The sequence below is a fragment of the Camarhynchus parvulus genome, chromosome 3 (genome assembly GCF_901933205.1).
Source record: "Camarhynchus parvulus chromosome 3, STF_HiC, whole genome shotgun sequence".
Taxonomy (NCBI): Eukaryota; Metazoa; Chordata; class Aves; order Passeriformes; family Thraupidae; genus Camarhynchus; species Camarhynchus parvulus.
The window spans coordinates 23,767,785-23,787,816 of record NC_044573.1 but is presented as its reverse complement, the minus strand read 5'-3'; the positions used below and the strand labels follow the sequence as shown (position 1 = coordinate 23,787,816).

The following is a 20,032-nucleotide window of genomic DNA, read 5'->3' as shown; positions in this document are numbered from 1 at the left end:
AGCAGGACCAGGGAAGTGATTTGTCCCCTGCACTGGTGAGGCCACACATCAAGTCCTGTGTCCAGCTCTGGGTCCCTAAATTCAGGAACGACATGGAGGGGCTGAAGTGTGTCCCGGGAAGAGCAACGGAGCCGGGGAAGGGCAACGGAGCACAAGTCCTGTGAGAGCAGCTGCGGGAACTGGGGGTATTCAGGGAGAAAAAGGGAGGCTTCCGCACACCATCTTGTCACTGCCATTCCCCGAACGGGGCTGGAGCCATGAGAGGGTCAGCCGCCTCTCCCAGGGACCAGCAGCAGGATGAGAGGAAATGACCTCAAACTGCCCCTGGGGAGGTTTAGGTAGGAATTTCTTCACAGAAAGAGCGACTGGGCACTGAAATGGCCTGCCCGGGGGGGTGCTGGAGTCACCGTCCCGGCAGATGTTTAAGGAAAGCCTAGACGCGCACTCAGTGCCCTGGTCTAGCTACACGGGGGCGATCGCCCATAGCTGGGACGCGATGCTCCCGGAGGTCTTTCCCAACCTAAGTGATTCCGTGACTACCTCCTTGCGGCACAGCGGGTCCCCGTTGAGTAAGACCCAGCACAAAAGCCCTCCGCCTCAGCGCTGCCCTCACCCCGCGGACGCGCACGAGCCGGGCCGGGCGGGGCCCTGTGGGAGCCGCAGCCCCGCGCGCTCCGCCCCCGCCCCGGCACCCGGTGTGGGCGGAGCCTCGCCTCTCGACTGCGCCTATTGGCTGGAGCTAACCACGCCCCGTCCGCCCCTGGCTCGCATCCTGCCCCCCACTCCCTGCCGTTGCCACCGCCCCGCCGCTCCGGGGGCTCGGCTTCCCTGCCTGACTGGAAATTGCCGCCGGCCTCGTTTTTCCGCGAGCGGCGGCCGTGCTCGGGAGAGGCGCGCTCGCACTGCTTCGGCGCAGGCTGCTGTATTTTTCCGGACTTGTTTTTTCAGTCTCATTCTTTCCGCGCCCTCCCGCGCAGGCGTCCGTGCGAGTCGGCGGGGCCCTTGGGCGTTACGGCGCCGCAGAACAGCCGGCGCGGGGCGGGGCGGGTCCTTTCGGCCGAGCCGTCGCAGCCGGTACCCGCCCCGGCCCGCCATGTACTACAGGTTCAGCGGCTTCACGCAGCGCCTCGTCGGGGCCACGCCGGCCGCCGCCTACAGCCCACAGGTAACACCCGCGCCCGGCCGGGGCTGCGGCACCGCGAGCCTTGGCTGAGCCGGGCACCGAACGTACCCGGCCCCGCGCGTGGTACGCCCCGGGCACCGAACGTACCCGGCCCCGCGCGTGACCTTGGGCGAGACCGGAGGCGCGCTCTGTCCTACAGTTGGCTTTGGGATGTACTGGGGGTTATGGCAAGGAATTAACGTGCTTTCAGCACAGAGGACTGTTCCAGAGCTGAGCGGTGCCTGGCGGGGTTTTAAAATCACCGGATCACAGAATCAGTTAGGTTGGAAAGACCTCCGGGATCATCGAGTCCAGCCTGTGACCGACCACCTCCGAGTCTGCTGGACCATGGCACCGAGTGCCACGTCCAGGCTTCCCTTAAACACCTCCGGGGACAGCGACTCCGCCATGTTTTAGGGTTTTTTTTCTTCATTTGAGGGGTTAGGGTGTAGGGTTATGATTTGGGGTTAGAAAGAGCCCTTGCATGGTTATGAGGTGGCAGCTGAGGGGCTTTGTGGAGGTACAGCCAGGCAGAAGCCAGCAGTGTCCTGGCTGTATCACCCTGTGAGCTGCTGATGGAGGAAAGCATCACTGTCCCTGCTCAACACTTACTGGATCACATCCAGGTGCTGTGTCCAGCTCTGGGCCTCCTGCTCTGGGAATGGCAACTGGAGCGAGTTTAGCAGAGGTCAGCAGCCAGCTGAGGTTAACAGGATGGAGCCAGGCTCTGCACAGGGCTCCATGGTGGGAAGGCAAAAGACATCAGGCAAAAACTGCAAGGAGAGGGGTTCAGGCTGGACAGAAGGAAAGACATGTCCGTGGCGGGAAGAGTCAGGCAGCGGAGCAGCTGCCTGGAGAGGGAGGCTGTGTCCTCTGTACTCAGAGGCTTTCAGGGCCAAGCTAGACAAAACCCACAGCAACCTGGTGTCACCTTGCTCTGGAATAAAGAGTGTTAGAGGGCCCTTCCATCCTGAATTACTCTAGGATCTTAAATAAACACTGAGGTAACAGAGAGTTTCTGGTATGGCAGTTTCTGTCCCAAGAATGTCTTTTGTCCTCATCTTTCCCCATCACGTTGGAAGGCTTCCTGGATAGCTATTGGGGGTCAGGGGCGCAAGAAAGGAAAGACAGCAGAATAAATAATATTCTAGTATGTACAGCACTTACACAGTTGCAATATATCCAGCACTACTACAGTGATTGGGGCACTTCTTACCTCTAGACAAAGTTATGTTCAGAGAATAAACATTGATATTTCATTTGCATAGTGGAAACCATAGGCTTGGGGGAAGAATGGGGAAGGAAGGAGTTCAAGCCTAAACAGTAAAGAACCTCCTACATTTTTAAAAGTTACTTTCAATCCCTTTTTATAATGTTATTAGGCCAGATTTTTTTGTAGAATTTCCTTTTTTTTTCCCCCAAGCTTGACTGAATTCCCAGGTCACACATTAAGATGCATCAATCCCCTAAAAATGTTTTCAATAAAGAGCAGTTGAAATGTAAGGGTAATGCCATGAGTGTTAAGGTGTTAAGTTCAAAACAAAGTAAATTTTTTTCCTATTCATTTCTTTGCTCCATGTATTAAAACTATAGTTCAGCATGTAAAGTGGTTTGCTTTTAATGCTTGTATTTATTTTGACATTTCTTGAAAAGTGAAGACATCCTACCATTCAAATTCTCCTTGGTAAAATATGCAGTACACTAATTCTCTTTGTTCTGTGCTGTTACATTCTGATGCTCCCCAATAGAATACTGTTGTGCTGCAGGTTTAAGCTTACTGTGGGCTTGCAAAATATCAGTCTAAGTGGATTTCAGAAATTATTTTGCTGACAATAACATAACTAACAGCTTATTCTAACTAAACAAAATCTCTCAAGTTTGAAATCTGTTTTATTCTTTCCATCTCAGACTTAGCATGCTTAGAAGACTTAATTTTGCATTTAGCAAAGTTGTATAAAGTAATCTGAACGATTTATCCTTGGGATGTACTGGGAATTTATCTTGTTTGAATAAATGGGAACTTCCTTAGCTAATTGAGGAGTGAAATAGTTTCGGAAGTACTCATATTTAGGAGGATAATGACTGCCATAACCATTACAAATTCAATAAAAATATTGAAGAATTAGCTTATGTTTAAAGTACAGTCACTGGGACCAGTTTCACACAGTGTCAGATAAGGACAAGTACATGAACTTTTCCCTAGTTCTTCTACTGAACACGAAAGAAATTTACTAGCAGGAATTTCCTTGTACTACAGTATTTTCACTTCATGTAACTTGTTTTACTTTTAGCTATTTAAAGCCTCCATGAGACACAGATATTTTGATTTTAGCTAATATGAATTGCTTAGAATTTATAATATGTAATCTTTTATGCCCTAGATAATACTTAATACGTACACAAAATCACTATCCTTGCATTGTCATCCCAGTACAAAGACTCGAGTGGTTTTACCTAAGAGCCTTGCGTTAGTCATAACAAATATATTTAACTTAAGGCAGTGAGGTGTATTCTACTGTGAAGGACCTGCTACTTAGTTTAGAAGTGAGTAGGTTCATGAAAGTTATTTCAATGCATGTTCTGAAATCCTGATTCTCAGAGTAACTTCCCCATTCCCCTTTGGTCCTTACCTCAGTTTTCTCTCCTTTCTCATTCTCAGATCTGTTTGAGCAACTCCCCTTACATTTAAAAATTTAAGAGTGGTGCTATCTCCATTAAATTATGCTCCAAGTCCTTAACTATTTTTTGCTGTCAGGAAAATGTAAATCTAACTTGCAGATTCATACTAGCAAGTCTAAATTTGTTTTAACTTTGAGCCTGATGGCCAACTAACAGATACATTGGGTCCTAAGATCCTCAGACCTCTGACAGGAAAACAAACACACTCTACAGAAGGGTAGGCAGAGAACTCTGGTTGCTCTTTTGGATTAGCTACGTGTCTTGACCTTTCATTGAGAACTTCCAGGACTTTGAAAAAGTCATTGCTGTAGCATGCTGATGAAATCAGCTGATGTTGACTCTTCTGCATAACTACATCTGCTGTACTTGGAAAAAAATCATGTTATAGTGATTAAAAATAAGATATTAACACTTTAATATCAGAAGAGGAATTATCAAAATTAGCTTTTTTTTAAAATGAAGCGTAGGTCAAATGTGTAGAGGCATTAATTCCTCAGTACTATCCTGAGTGTAGTGAGACACTGATACCAGTCATTAAATAAATCCATGGTTTTAGTAATGTTAAATACAGTGACCAAGGGTCATTTAAGGTGTGTCAGTTTTTACTTAAAAATTTTCTGCAGTGAAATTGCCTTTACCTTACACTGTGGATTTCTCCTCAGCCATGCTAATCTTAGTAAACTGGGTGTGAGATAAAGCACTTGCCACTTTCTCTCAGTAACCACAGGCAAGTAACAAATTGGAACAGCCACTGATTCGCACTGATTTAACTGGGCTTGATTTGGGTTGGCCAAGACTCAATTCACTTGGAATTCAAGCAAAATTTTCCATTAGTGAGGAACCCTAATTAATGCAGTGTCTGGGTTAAGCAAACTGAACTGTCTCTCTTCTGCAGCATGTGTTTTGTTGTACTCTTTCCTGAAGCCAGTGAACAACATCAATGTTTTTTATTTAAATTGCTATGTGATATCCTGAAGTGGCATGGCACCATGCTGCTTTGGAACTAATTTACACCAGTACATTGGTCACTATGTGAGTTTTCTGAACTGGTTCCATTTGATCTCACAATGAAGTTTGTCACTTGAGTCGGGTCTGACACTGCTATGGCTCCTGCAGAAGGGGATCTTACAACCACCTGAACAGGAATGTATTTCTAAAGGCTGAAAAAGTATGCAATAACCTACAGTTGTTGATTTACTAACTGTTGAAGTTATTAGAGGGCAGTGCACCTGAAAACATTGGGCTTTCAAGAAAGCAAAAGGGAGATTCAGAACTGGAAACTTTAAGCCCCAGGAAAGATGTGCATTTTCACATTTGCTGTGATACTAACAATTGAGAAGGCAAGAAAAGGTTTGGAGAAGAAGTCATCTGCACTTTTAGTATAAACATCTGTTCTATAGTTATTTCTGTCAAATCATCAATTTTAAAGACAAATCTAATAAAGTACTTAAAGTTCCTATAGACAAAAATACTTGTCCAAAATTGCTTTCCTCAAGGCCTCTGATGTAGCTGGTGCATAGCCTTGAATATATAATTGGTAACTTCCCCTGGCTAACAGTAGTTCCCTAGATGCTTCCTTCATAGCAGTGTGGCCAGAACTGGTCACTGGTCTTAAATAATTCAGTGCTTGCCTTCTTTGCAAGCCTGCTCAGTAGGAAGAAAGAAATTCAGTTTTGCTGCTGCCTTTCAAAGCATAACCAGAAAGGTCACAAGTGGATTCTAACATTCATTCAGGCTCTAGAAGAGTGGGAAGCTGAACCCACATCTTCAGGGTATAGCACTGATGACCATTCCAGAGGCTATTTTGGGAGGCTGAGAAACCTGGTTTTTCTGCTGAAGATGCCTGTTGCAGCAGAGAATTTGCATAAGGAAAACACATGTCTGGTCTATGGCTGGTGCAAAATAGAGTGCCAGTCTGCTTCCAGCTCCAAATACTGTCAGACAGTTGTCTTCAAGATAAAATGCATCAACTAGTCCTTTGAACAAAAACCAGAATTTCAGTGCAGTCTTAATTTGACCTGTGGCTGCTTCTGTTTGTAATAAAAACCTGTTACATTGAACTGACTGTACAATGCTTTTAATTTCTGTGGCAAGTTAAGAAAAAAAATTTCAGCTGTTTGAGAGCCACAATGTGAAACATCACTGCTGCATGTCCAGACATAATTTAAATATAACTACAGTAATAAAGACAAGGAGGCCACCTCATATTGGCTGTGACTTTGTGCCCTTAATCACAGAACTGAATTATGTAGTTTCTAGGTATGGCAAATGCAGAGTACAACCTTGTGAACTGAAAGGACGTTGAGCTGTGCTTCTCATAGGGCATACATTGGAGTGTGGGAAGTTGCAGCAACATTTGAACTATAGGATGTAGTTACACCTGCACAAAATATCAGGGTCTCTGAAGGGCCTTGAGCACCATTTACGCTTCTGTATGACCCAAATGATCCTCATACTTTTTGTTTTTTGAATCCCCAAACTATACATCCAAATTATTTAAGGCCCAGTTATTTATGGCTACTGCTTGCAGCATTCAGGAGGTAGAGCTCATTCCTCACTCTGACCTTAGCATCAGGGATCCTTGAGCCTAATTCTCCTTCTCAGAGAGAGTCCTACGTAGTCTCTGTGTAAAACAGGAGCAGTAATTTGGAACAAGTACCAGCACAGAAAAATAACAGCTATAAATTCATGCCATTAGGAGGTTGGAAAGGAGGCTGCTATTTTCCTTGCTAAGCTCTGACCCCAAGTTGTCACCAAGATATTAGTGGGCCAACAATGTATTTGTCACAAGTCTTCATACTAGATAAATACTCTCTGTAATGTATCCTTGTAATGACTGGCAGTGTGCCTGCCTAATGTAACAATTGGTATATTTACAAGTGTGATATACCTTGATATTTTAATCTCTATTTATGCAGGGACTCAAACCATTAGCTCCCACTGATTACCCACATCTGATTTTTGGGACAAGTAAACCTGCTCCAGGTTTACCAGCAGCTGATCCTTTCTTGAGTAAAAACAAGGTGCCACACCTACAGAAAGTTTTTCAGGTAATGACAACAGTGGAGACTGGGACATTTCTGTCCTTATTTTAACATAGCTAACTACTTTTGCCATTTTACAATAGCTAAATTCTGTAAAGTCTAGTCAAGAAACTGTCACGTACAGTATAACCTGTGTACTTGTACTATACTACAAAGTATATAATACGCCTTGAATAGTAGATAAATACAGAAAGTGGATAAATGCAGCAACATTGTCTTTTTGCTGAAATTGGTTGTTGGACCATTTGACTATTGGAAGCACTTTCTCTCTGGAAATCCACGTCTGCCTTAAAGCAGATGTGGAAGAGCAAAGAAAATAATTTCTGTTTTGTGTATAATAATTTGAATGTTGCTGAAGCTGTTTATAGTGCAGTATAAGAGCAGCACCGTAAAGTTTTCAAAGCCAGTTTGTTAGCTATGGAATTTCTAAATGTAGGACTTTTCTTAAAACAAATTAGTTAAGCTTTAGTTTAAGCCTCAAGAATGTGCTTTATATAATGTTCCCTTTTCTCTCTTACATGCCACTTCCATTTGGAATGTGTCAGTCTGACTCGGTGAATAATTTTTTATACTTTTCACATTCTGTTGTTAGTGACACTTCTCCCATCCAGGTCCTCTTGAGAAACATTTCAAGATACATTCTTTCTGCTTGCACTTAACAGCTTTGGCTAACAAAATTAACTTGCCTTTGCATTTGTCTTACTAGACAAAATACACTTGGTTGTAGTAAGCCTATTTGTCAGGAGGTTTCCCTCTCGGAAGTCTCTTAATTTACCTAAGGTAGCGTATTCCTTAATGTGCTCAGTATGGGTGTTAATTTCTTTTTTGCTTGTTTTCTCCTTGAACTCTTCCCACAGAAATCAGATGGACTGCCAGTACACCTGAAGCTAGGATATCCAGACAAGCTGCTCTATCGGACCACGATGGCTCTGACAATAGGAGGGACTATCTACTGTCTGGTAGCACTGTTCATTGCCTCACAGCCAAAGAAACAAAAATAAATGAACCACACCTCATGGGACTCTCAGCACTCCACTGAAGGATCTCCTGCATGTACCACTTTTCACTTAAATCTGTTCCCTGTGATCACATAGGGTTCGTTATTCAGATCGGATTTCTTGGAGAAAGTGTTTTTAAATCTGTTGCCTTATGTATTCTAAAACACCAATGTAAACAGAGAAATACAATATTTTAACATATGGTTGTAGCTTTTCTTGTCTTGCAGGAGTTAATAAACAGTTGGAGAAAGTTAAGCTTTTCCTTCCATCTCTCCCCCAACTTAAACAATGTTAGAGAGAGGATAGGACAAATAATTTGTGAGCTATGCACCACATTCCTTAGCGGAAGGATGCTGCTAGTTTCCAAAACACTAAAAGCAAAAAAAAAAGTAATTATAGCATACTGGGAACCTGTTTCTGTCCTATACTTTTCCAAATCCTGGTACATTCGTAAATATACCACCTCTGGTGGTAGGACAAAGGGCTTGTCTCTCTGGAGCATTTAAAGTGGATTTATTCCATAACTGTAGCATCACTGTAGGCAGCAGAGTGCACCATTATTATAGCATCAGTTACACCAGGTTTTGGACTTTGCTTTGTCAGGTTGTATTACCATGCCATAAAGATAGCTACATGAATACTAAAAGAGTCAAGTCTCAAAAGTTTCAGATGCCTGGTAGTGAAATAAACATACTGGTACACTTATAGGTTCAACTTGAAGATCTCAAATAATAAAATTGATTCAGCTACCTTGCTGTCATCTTTTTTGAGATGGTAAAGCTCTTAAAACCTCTCCCAGATCGCACTGTGCGTTTAACTGTAATTTTTGGTGAAACAGGTTGCTGTCATCATTCAGCTGCTTACTATTTCCAGTGCCTGCAGATAGCTATTTATGTCCACTCATTTCTGTGGATGGAAGAGAGATAAGCCAATACAACCCTTTATATTACCCTTGTAATAGCATAGCCTTGAACTGCAAGTTTCATACAAGTCTTCACAAAATGCATCCTCTGATTTCATAGTTCCTCCTCTGCCCCTGAACATTGATTTCCTGGCCTCTGTAAAGACCTGTCTCAGAACTGTGCAGAAACAACCTTCAAAGCAAATAAGAAAAATAGTTGATAAAGGAAATTAAAATGCCTTTTTTCAATCTTTACTAAAAAAAAATCTGATTTTTTTCCATTTAAGTTACATCAAAAGCCTTATTACTACTTTATAGGAAAGAAAAGAGCTGCTTGTACTGTGATCTCAGGTTTCAGTCAATGTTGGTATTTTGGGATGGGAGAGATTTAAGTCAATGAAAAATAGTTTTGTAAGGGCATCAAGAGTCAAATAGCAGAGAATAAATTCTGCAGGAGCTGACAGTTGTGTTGCCTCTACTGATAAAATATTTTTATCTCCTCAGTAGCCCATGCTTCCATGGCACTCAATCTTGTGCTGTAGGCTGTTAAATACTACAAAAAAAGAAAAAAATAAGAAGAAAGAGAAAACAGGACAGTAGGTTGTTGTCTGTCTTCCCTACATACCATCTATCAAGGACTGCCTACAAGAATTTTCCAATAAAGGATATTGTGCATGTAAACTTGACAGATAGATTTTCATGAAGCTGAGCTCTGTCCAGAGTTTTTCCATGCTCTTAGTTTTCTGATTTGGTTTTGGTTTTTTTGGAGGGGTGGGTTAGGGATTTTCTTTATTTGTTTTTTGTGATAGTCCTGGGTTTTTTTGTTTTAAATCAATTATTTTAGCACTCATCTAGCAGGTAAGAACTTTCTGCTTGTTGCTAAAGCAGATGTGGGTAAAATAACCAAGCTGTTATCCCACAGCTGATTAGGCAGTGGGAATACTCTCATGGAAGGAATGACAGCTTTAGCACTCAGGCCCAGCTTGCTTTCAGTAACTCAGCTGGGACATTGGGTTCATGTCTTGCAGTTAGAGGTCATGGCTGAAGTCGCAGGTTGCAGAATTGCCCTGGGCCTTCCTTTTTCCAGCTCTATATCAGCAGCTAAGAACACGTGCCAAAGGCACAAAAACCACCCATCAGATTTTGCAAATAAACAGAGACTACATAATCCATTGCACTTTTCTCCCCCTTCTCCCCTCAGTGTCTGGATTTTGAAAAACTCTGTTCACTTTGCCCTTCTTGCAAAAGCTGACCCACTTGAAGCAGGATGAGAGATCTTCAGCTTGTGAGACTCACACCCATGGTTCACTTGGGGGATAAAGAACAGAGGCCTGTCTGCAGCCATTGAATACTGCTCCAGGTCTGAAGAAGGGCAGACTGCATTTCCATGTTCCCTCAGCAAAGTGCTCTGAAAACCCAAGAAAAGTTTCCAAGCTGTAACTTCATTAGTCTGTGGCAGCAAAATTTTGCCCTTTCCTCAAGTAGTTTTGAGATCATCGTGAAGGAATCACAACATGGTAAATCCCTTTTCTCCCTAGATAAAACAACTCTTAAATATATCTGTTTTAAAAAACTGATGCCAGACTTCTGTGAGGATTCCAAAAGGGTCCAAGTGTTTTGAATTATTATTTATGATACAGCCACCTAATCATCATCTTAAGCCTTCAAGAACACTCTTACCTCTAAAGGGAGTAGTCTGACCCTGGCCTGATTGTTAAATAAGGACTTAGATAAGGAGAACCTGGGGTGACTTGCAGCATCAAGGCTACTTCAATATTGTGAGCTGTCATCCCCAAAAGTAAGAATCTGATGGGAACTGCAACTTCATTATAGTGTTCTTGTTTTATAAAGACCATCTCTGTTTTCTCTTAGAAAATATGCAACCTACCAACACAAAGGACTGGGGGGAAAAAAAGCCTTTTTTAAATGATAGCTTATACTCCAGTGTTTTTGTTTGAATGTATATTAGAGAATAAATTATAATAAGCTCTCATATCCCAAGGTGCCGAGTTTGGAAGGGAAAGCAGCTGAGATTTAGAATACACTGGAACAAAATTATCTCATGGATAATCATCCATCCCCCATGGCATTATCTCATTGTTGAGAGACAGTGGTTTTTCTTCTTACATGTGTTCTGTAGCAACCTGGATTCAATAGTTCCATCTTTGTAATGGTTTTTAAATAAGATCTCCTCCCCTACCTTTTGCGTGGGAGTAGTAGAATAAATGCATTTGAGAAGACATTGATAGTATGCACATATGTCTTACAGCTGCTTTAAAAATTAAAGTACGTTAAGGAGAGGATTCCTCCACAGTATTGTAGTGTGACCATACAGTCCCAAGAGCCTTTTGCCTTTAACATTTTAAATTGTCAACAGACTGATTATTTCCATGCTGAGACATTTAACTGTTTGATCTTGCCTTAAAGCAAAGCTTTCTAATTAAAAGACACTGCAAAGAATAAAAACATGAGAAACTTGAAAATTGGGAATCTAATCTTACAGACCTAAAAAAAGTGAAAATGAGTGTTTAAGAACAGTTTCTTTGCATACATGTACACTGTACTTATTCTGTCTTTATCCTCCTTTCTGCCTTCCAAGAGGCTTTAAGAATCACAGATCAGATGGCGAATTTTTGGTGACTTCTCTCGCAAACTATACCCCTGCAGATCCTAAAATTTGAAAAATTCAGATGCTTTTCTACAAAGAGAAAAATATATATATATTGGCTAAGTTGTGTGTAAAATCACGCTAAACTGTTCTGAAAAAGGTGTAAGATATCTGCATTTTGTGACATAGTAAATTTTTTCCCTTTCCTGTCCTCCACCTCAGTGAAGAATTTCACAAGGAAGCCAAAGCTTGATCTCTGTTTTAAAATAGACAGTGGGAAGAATTTGCCTGCATTCTAAGCATTAATGTCAAGCAGTAGGCACAATAAACATTTTAAGCATTTTGCATATTCAGTACTAATTGCATCTTCATTTATAAAAGATCATTATTTTGAAACAATTCCAGTTAGCTGCAGTGCAAGTGATACAGAGATTGCTAAGAGATAGAAGCATATTTGCTGTGAGAGGGAGTACAGGCATTCCTATAATCAGGAAATAAGGTAGATGCTGTCAAGCATCAGTGTGGTCTCTCACTAACATCAGATCTAATCTTCTGGTTCTTCTCACGTGATTCCACACTGCTTTTGAATATGGCACTAGACGGAACCACTTTTTTGTACATTAATTATCTCAAAATACAAGAAAGTTGAGTTTAAGGGTCTGTTTTCTCACGCATATACCCCCCAGTCTATTGCAGGCAGCCCAGACCTGCAAGCCCAGGGGCTACAAGAAAGCAGTCATCATCATCTGGCTCCAGAGAGACATGGTACTCCCTGATAAAATGTTTTTTTCTGAATGATTTTGCCCAGTGGATCCAGGGCTGCAAAAGTGGGGAGATGGGAGAGAGGGGGAAGTATTTTTCCTCATTTCATCAGCTGCATACCACTCTTGCTTTTCTCCCTTCCTCACTCGCACATTTTTATTCTGAAGACCATGAAAATTTTTCTAGCACTTCCTTTTTTACATCATTTCTTAAATATTCTGTCCCACAAAAGAAATAGAATTGTTTCTAACTGCTTCAAAATAAATTCTGAAATATTCATATCATATTCATATAATCTGTCACATGTATTTTTTCTCTGCAAGCTGGAACAAGCCCTGGAAGTCTCCTTTGTCAAGTACATGATCTTGCCAACCCACTGAAAGTCTTACTTTAGTGAGAAGTCTTTGAAGAAGCTGTTCTACAGGTGTGCAAACACCGAGGCATCAAATGACTCGCTGCTTACAAGCAGCAAACTGTATTTCACAGAAAGAGAGGAAACACTTATTCCCTGCAACATTCTTACACTTCAAGCTGTGTTACCTCAAATGCATTTTGTACCCTTTTTCATATCTTCCTTACAACTCAGTCACACATATTCATTTTACTATAAGTGCTTTATCTATTTATGGTGTGGTGCTACCTCACATATCTTAGATACATTTCACCACTGAGCCCTAATTTTGCACACCCCAGATTGGAAATCTAGGCATCAGTTGTAGTATGTGTCCATTACAAAGCTCTCACTTGAGGCATAGAGACAGCTGACAGCATCCATGGCAGAGTTCATCACGCTCTGCCTGGGTTAGACACATGTCTTCCAACCACAGGAAACCATTTTTATCCTTTTGAAAAGTTCTTGTTGCATGTGAGGAAGAACACCTCTGTAATCTTTAGTTGCTTACCTACTCACAAGAGAAGGCTGTACATTGTCTAATCTGCATAAATGCTAATTGTGTCTTGCCTTAACCTAAAACCAGAACAGCACTCTGGAAGAAAACAAGGGGAACATGTTTGGTGGAGTGGAGAGCTTGTAAATGTCAGTTCCACCGACTTGATCCTGACTTGCAGCAAAGAGAACAAGACTAATGAAATGCAGATTTTCTAGCATAAAGAGCAAGTGCTACATATTAAAGCTTGTTCTTGCATAAGCTTAAGGAAAATGTATTAGTTTTCTAATTGGAACTGATTAAGCAATTCTGCTCATATGCAAAACAAAACCCACACTTCATCATCCTCATTGTCAGCAGCATAACCCTGCAGAATTAACAGGAGACATGACTTTAGGCTCTTGAAAAACAACAGCAGCTACAGGAAAATCTCATTCTGCAGTCAAGCACGTTGGAGTCCACATAAGGTTCACAAGGTGGAGGCACACCAAGCAGCTTGTAGCACTGTATCCTTACACTGTCTTTTCGGAGATGCATATTTTCAAAACAAACCAAAAGAGTGATTTTTGATTTTTCACTCTCAGAGACTCACGGGTTTCACTTGGAGCCCTGTAACAGCTCTGTAACAACTTTCCATGGCCACTGAAGAGTGGCTCACTAAGAGACAAAGGGTGCTTTTTTGCTTAGACACATTCCCAGCTATGCTAAACCTCACTGATAATGCCTGTGTAGCCTGCCCAACAGAGAAGCTGTGTATCTGATCTCTCTGTACCGCAACATGTATAAAATGTAAAAATAATACAATATCCAGATATGACAGTATTAAAATACTAGAATAATTCCAAAGTACACATGCCCTTCAGGAAATTCATCAAGTGTGTGGCATATCTTTACTTTCACTGACTACCAGCTTCCAATAAAAAACTGGTATGGATTTCCTGGACTCAAATCCCATCTTCTTAATTTAAATAGTATTGGATTAAACCAAACTAAGGCAAAACAGAAAGAACCTGTCAGTTGCAGTATTAACTAGATTCATCTCTTCTCCCTGGTTTTTGCATAATTTAAACTGCAATGACCACTCGATACATACATTTTATCAGGATCATTGATCTATGTTTATCCTTTAAGCTTTTTAAATTTTAACTGGCTGCATAAGAGTCTTCAAATGTTCAATAAATCCAAACTGCTCTTAACACCCCTTGCTTTTATAAGTATTTCTGCTAAAGATCATTATTGTATCTTGTATTAGCACATCTGATCCTGATAACTGAGCTTTAAAGTTGCTGAACTCAGTTCGTGAATGAGGAATTATGTGCTTTCTTTCTCAGAACTAACATACAGATATGCATACGCAGTGCTTTCAAGGATAATTCTGGTTTTCAGTTGTACTTCAGGAAAATTATATTTCCAGGAAGAGCAATAAATAAGTAAATGGAATCTAGTACCTTTAACAAACCTCTTGCCTTTAACATGCAGGTTTGCACCACTGGCTTGAAGAAATTAAAGTTATGTGAAACCCAACAACATATGTATTCACAAGAAAAAGGAAAATTTTGAAACCACCAGGTTTTTATCCAGCATGTTGAAATCCGCTCTAAACAATTTGGAGTTTAACTATTACCACAATCTCAAACTTCATATTTTAACATTTATTAGGCAAAAATGCACTAATAATGCCTTGCTACTCCTTTTCTCATTAAATAATTGTTTCAGTTTTACACCGTGAGCATAACTGCTCTCCTAGAGCTGCAAATGCTGGAGGCACAATGGTCTCCAAATGTGCTTGTGGTGTCAAACAAGGGATTTTCTATTCACACATTTTTGTGTGGCAAAATTGCAAAGATCCTATATGCTATCATTTTTAGAGTCACCTTTGCTAGTACATACAGTGTCAGCACCAGAAGAGCCCAGCCAAGTTGCCATAAATTGGACACATCCTATCTCCTGGGGCTGAATCCGAACAAGTCTTGTTTCTGGCAAGGTATAAACTCATTTTTAGATTGTCTTTCCACACTCTTCACCATTTTATGAGCACAATTTGTATGTTGCATAGCAACCTGCCCAAGTTTGATTCTTACTGGCAAAATCCAGACCAAAGTGGAAGTGGTACCAGTCAAAGAACAAAGTTCTTTATGTTTGGGTTACAACAATCTGTAACACAAACATTCAAAGTTAGGGTGAAGAGCAGCAGGGGAAACAAGAAACAAACACCAAACCATAAAACCAAGACACCTGGCAGAGTTTCTAGCCATTTTTACAGATTTTGACAGGAAATACCTACAGATTCTTCCCCTCTCAAGATTCCTTCCATGTTTCATCTCTCCCAGTCAGAAAGATCAAGTAGCAGGGAGCAATTTCTTTCCCATGAAGCTCTTTGTAATAGGCCACACCTCTGCACCTCTGGACACAGAACTTGTGCAAGGTGCCAATGCAAGTGCCAACTGTGAATTTGTGCCAGTACGTGTGAGCCATCATGATGCTCTTTCAAGACAGTAAAGTTCACAGGATGCAGAGTACAGACCAAACTATAAAGCAATTATAATAAAATTGTCCTTTTACCATCTGAGATATTCACATAAATCTATGTTGTCATACTAGCCTGGTGAGATCATCTGCAGAGATAATATAACTAGAAGCTGTAAGATGGGTGACAGGTCTGGGGTTTTAGATCTCTCCCTTGTTTCTTGTGATGAGACCAGAGCATTTAGTAAAAACACTCTGTATATGATAGACTCACAATCTACCACCTACCAAACACTGTTACAATGACCAAGATGTTTGGGGTTTTTTTTTAATTTGAAAAGAGTTACCAAATTTTTCGCTGAATACCACATACTTTATAGACCCAAGATGCTGATTTGACTCTCCCTACAAGGACAAATATGCTTTGCCTGAATCTAGTTCTACCACTTTGTGCAGAGTGACCTAGAACTAGTCTCGTATAAATAGGATTGAAAGATCCTCACAGTCATTTTATAATCTATTTCTATAGATACAAGATCCTTGGAGATTTAATGTTATATTTTTATATAATACCATTTACAACATCTGATTTTGATCTAAGTACTTTTGATTTACTCACAGCACTAATTACACTACACCCAACTCTGTGACTGAAGCCAAATATTACAGTCCATGTGAATTTTGACTGGAGTTTCACCTGAGAGATGATAAAAAGGGTGCACAAACCAATGTAGAAGTAAAGGTGTATTTGCTATAATGTTTTTGCAACAAAGAATAATTTATGGCCAGACACACTGGAATTAGTCTTGAATACATGTAATACATATCTTAGATTCACTCTGGAACCACCTTTATCTCATACAAGGTCAGTTATCTGTTAGGAGATAAAGCACCATTTTTTATTACCAATGGCACTAATGACTACAAGCAACTTCAGAGCTGTGATTGTGGAGAGCAGCTGGGTTCTGTGAGCCAGAGGAGTCCATTGGATCTGGCAGTTTGAATGGCTGTGGAGCATCATCTTGTTGCTGTAAATTTTATTTTTGTAGAATTTAGAACAAGCTCTATTATTACTTGCAACAGCTCCATTCTTAGCATAACAAATTGGTCCTTTATTTGTAGCTATTTGTATTATTTTGGTTACAAATCAAATGTGATTTACTCTATTAATCCCTAATTAATAACATTTTCTTAGAAATTAACTGTGGTATTTTCATTTCAATCCTGTAACAAAAGGTTGTAACAAAAGGAAATACATTCCGAATGTATTTCACGACTTGCACAAGAAGAAGTGGGGGAAGAAAAAAAGAGGCGTGGCTCTCATTTTATCTGCTGCAATTGTTATAGCTGCTCAAAGTAAATTTAGGATAACAACATTTTACTCCAATGGCCTTCTGGGGTAAGAAAAATTCTGGGGCATTTCTATTTCAAGTTGATCTTAAAGGAGTTCATTTGCTTTGAAAAAAAAATGTATTAATCTCAGGTCATCTAACCTTGAGAAGCTGTCAACTTTAGAACAAAATAACATAATGTTTCTGAACCCTTAAATGACAGCCCATCTCCCCTCATCCCCTCAAAAAACAACCCATCAATCAAAACAAGAACAACAAAAAGCCCCCACCCCTACCCAAAACACAGGAGGAAACCCAAAACTACTCTAGAATTTCTGGGATAAAACCATTGTAGAGACACATACACAATTTCTTATAGGTCTCTTCGTCCTTGTGCAGTTAGACTATTCACTGAATTTAAGCCAAGTTTGCATCATTTGTGTTCCATGGGAACTGACTGCCTCGAAAGAGGGTTTTTAAGAAAACAAAATAAAACTAAATTTGTCTGGCTTTTAGTGTAAATGGCTTGATTGTGTTCTAACAAGCCTATTTACCTTTCACAGAGAAGAGTGAGTGGAGTTAGCACCCTAGAATAGAATGTATAACACAAAAGAATAAAGGGAAATCAGGATGGAGACTAATTTTAAGGCTAATTAAAGTTAATGAAGACTGAAAAAAAGTATAGAGGAAAAAATCAGAATGAGGTTTTACAGTGAACCATTACAGATTTTAGTAAATTTAGACCAGTACACATGACATGAAATCCTGAGTCTGTAAAAGCAAAACTTCAAATGGCACCCAAAGGAAGGAATTATATAAATTATGACACTGAATTTCCCTGCAGTGTTTCCCTAGAATGTCCAAACTACTATGCAAAGTGAATATCCAAATAGTTTTAATTTTCACCATTGCATGAAGGCTAACTACTTTTCCAAGGGAGATATTGCTCTAGGAGCGGACAGGAGGAAGCAGACCTTCTATTAGAAGACATTAAGAATTCTGCCTGAGCAAAGATTATTCCTCTCAGAAGGCAACAAGTGTAGTCAAATATCTCAGTAAAGAGTTTGTTTACAAGTGTTTCCCAGACAAATATATGCTAAGAACATAAGCACCAAGATGAAGAGATCTGGGGATGAATACTTGAAAATTATTTAATTTCTACCTTTAGTGGAACTTTGATGATGCAAAACACTCCAGAGTTTAATAACACAACATAAAGCAGTGCTTAAAACACAATTATTAATTAAAGTGACTATGCTGCTTCTTCTAGCTGGAATGATTTGAAAACAATTTCTGAGTCATTGACCTTTGTGTTTAATTCCAGATATTGAATTTGGATGGTGCAATATTTCATGTAAATATATTTCTCTTTTCCTTGATGATGACCTGTCCTTCTCCTTTCCAAAAATATGGAAAACTTAAGATAATCATGTTGTCATCTTATTGCAGGCGTTCCAGACTGTTGTCTCCTTATCACAAAAGTTCCATACCTCCTTGGTGTTTCTCGTGGGCATCTCCTCAGAGCACTGACTCTTTCTCCTTCACAAAGGAGCCAACTGACTCCAGTTCCCTTCCCAACCAGCCACCCCACTCCTTTATAGCATTCTTCTTCTCTTTGGTTACAGCTGTGGCCTGGTAAAGTCAGGCCTGCTCCTAATCTTTGATAATTGGCCCAGATGCAACTCCTTCGGGGTAAGATTACTTTCTACACTATCTTTATTTTCTTATATTCTATCCCCCTACATAATCATATCTTCAAAATACCTTAATTTGAATTTGATAAGTGCCCGAAATTGGTGCAGCGTAAGATTACTCAAAACTGACCCCCACTTTGAAAGGAGCACATGGCATTGGGAAAAGCACATTTCTGTGCACACAAAGGTGACCTGAGGCTTTAAGAACAAGCAGAGATCAAAATCTGTTTTATACAGGGATATATGGAAAGGAAACAAGAATGGCTGGTGAGATGGAGTGTTCTCCTTGGCTTTCTGCTGTGCAAACATTTTCACTTCTGTAATAGGAGCTTTGCTGAAAATCTGCAATATTTTATTTCACTATGAGCTGATGTTTTTTCCCTTAACTAAAATTCAATTATTGCAAAACCAGGACAGAGCCCTAGCATCCCTAGCCAACTACTAATTTTTTTGTCCCAGTGAAGGACTGTGGCTCTTATTAGAATATGAACACTTGCAGTTCAGCTTTGCAAAGGGGACAGTCAACATTCAGCACTTCCCAGGGTTGCAGCATGGTGGCCACCACAATTACATTGCCCAAGGTTGACCTTGGCAGTTTTTCTTGTTAGTGAAACATGGAGGGAGGAGAGGAAATAAGCTCAGTGCCTGTTTTGAACAGGCAGAATGCAAAAGTTAGGGATCATCTGTGGGAGATGGACGTTTGAATAACAAAGCTTTGATCTTCAAACTGTAGGAATGGATTTTGTTTCAACCCACAGTTGTATGAATGTTGGTTACCTGTCTTAGGATCTCACTGGTCACAGTGGGGAATTTTCCCAAGGTTATTTTTGTCAAAATCAAATCCATGTTATATATTTGAAAAAATCCCTATTAAGTAGCTACTTAGGAGTAGATATTTCTAGCTAAAACTGAGAGGACACTCCACATTCATGGGAAGTGTGAAAGGATGCAGGTAAGACTAAAGAAAAACTTCTCTGTGTGCAGCAGAACAGTTCATGCCTGCTCTCCTGTGGTAGTCACACTTGATCTGTCAAACCTCTTCCCCTCCCTTCAAGGTAACACTTGTCCTGGAGCCTCTTTAATATTTTAATCAGGTAACAGACAACATACAAATAATCTGGCACTACCGACAGTCTGGCAGACAAGATTACAGGTGGCAATTTAGCCCCAACAAATCACAAACAGCAGGTGCATTCTGCTGCTTTTCTGACACTAAGAGCACAAATCTCTCAGCTTCCTACTCTGTCAAAGCATCAGTTTGAAGATGTCTCCAGAAATTTAATTTTCTATATTGTGAAGGAGATCAAGAACACACATTTAAATCATTATCAGAGAGGGATCTATAGACGGAGAGTAGATTAAATCACATATTGCATAGCTGACCTCTATGTTTCTGTAAACCTTACTCCTTAATAAGTAAAATAGAGCTGAAGATGAGTCCTTTGCCAAAGCAAAGGGGAGCAATTTCACTGCATCAGACACTAATACCCTGCAGGAATG

General features: G+C 40.5%; 1 protein-coding gene across 2 annotated transcripts; it reads left to right on the top strand.

Moving 5' to 3' along the window:
* Positions 1-770: 770 nt before the first annotated feature.
* Positions 771-9,347, top strand: LOC115902515 (cytochrome c oxidase subunit 7A-related protein, mitochondrial). Of its 2 annotated transcripts, XM_030946064.1 has the most exons (3): positions 771-1,165; positions 6,760-6,891; positions 7,743-9,347. In XM_030946064.1, exons 1-3 carry the CDS (start codon positions 1,094-1,096, stop codon positions 7,884-7,886), a joined length of 348 nt encoding a protein of 115 aa, XP_030801924.1. In that variant the 5' UTR covers positions 771-1,093; the 3' UTR covers positions 7,887-9,347. The 2 variants fall into 2 exon arrangements, with proteins under 2 accessions (XP_030801924.1, XP_030801925.1); XM_030946065.1 differs by lacking the exon at positions 6,760-6,891.
* Positions 9,348-20,032: the final 10,685 nt, after the last annotated feature.

What these genes read in the sequence shown, in the direction of transcription:
- LOC115902515 (XM_030946064.1), top strand. Translation starts at nt 1,094, where the DNA reads ATGTACTACAGGTTCAGCGGCTTCACGCAGCGCCTCGTCGGGGCCACG. An exon ending in CCGCCGCCTACAGCCCACAG is followed by an intron (nt 1,166 to 6,759) that starts GTAACACCCGCG and finishes CTATTTATGCAG; the next exon opens with GGACTCAAACCATTAGCTCC. An exon ending in ACCTACAGAAAGTTTTTCAG is followed by an intron (nt 6,892 to 7,742) that starts GTAATGACAACA and finishes CTCTTCCCACAG; the next exon opens with AAATCAGATGGACTGCCAGT.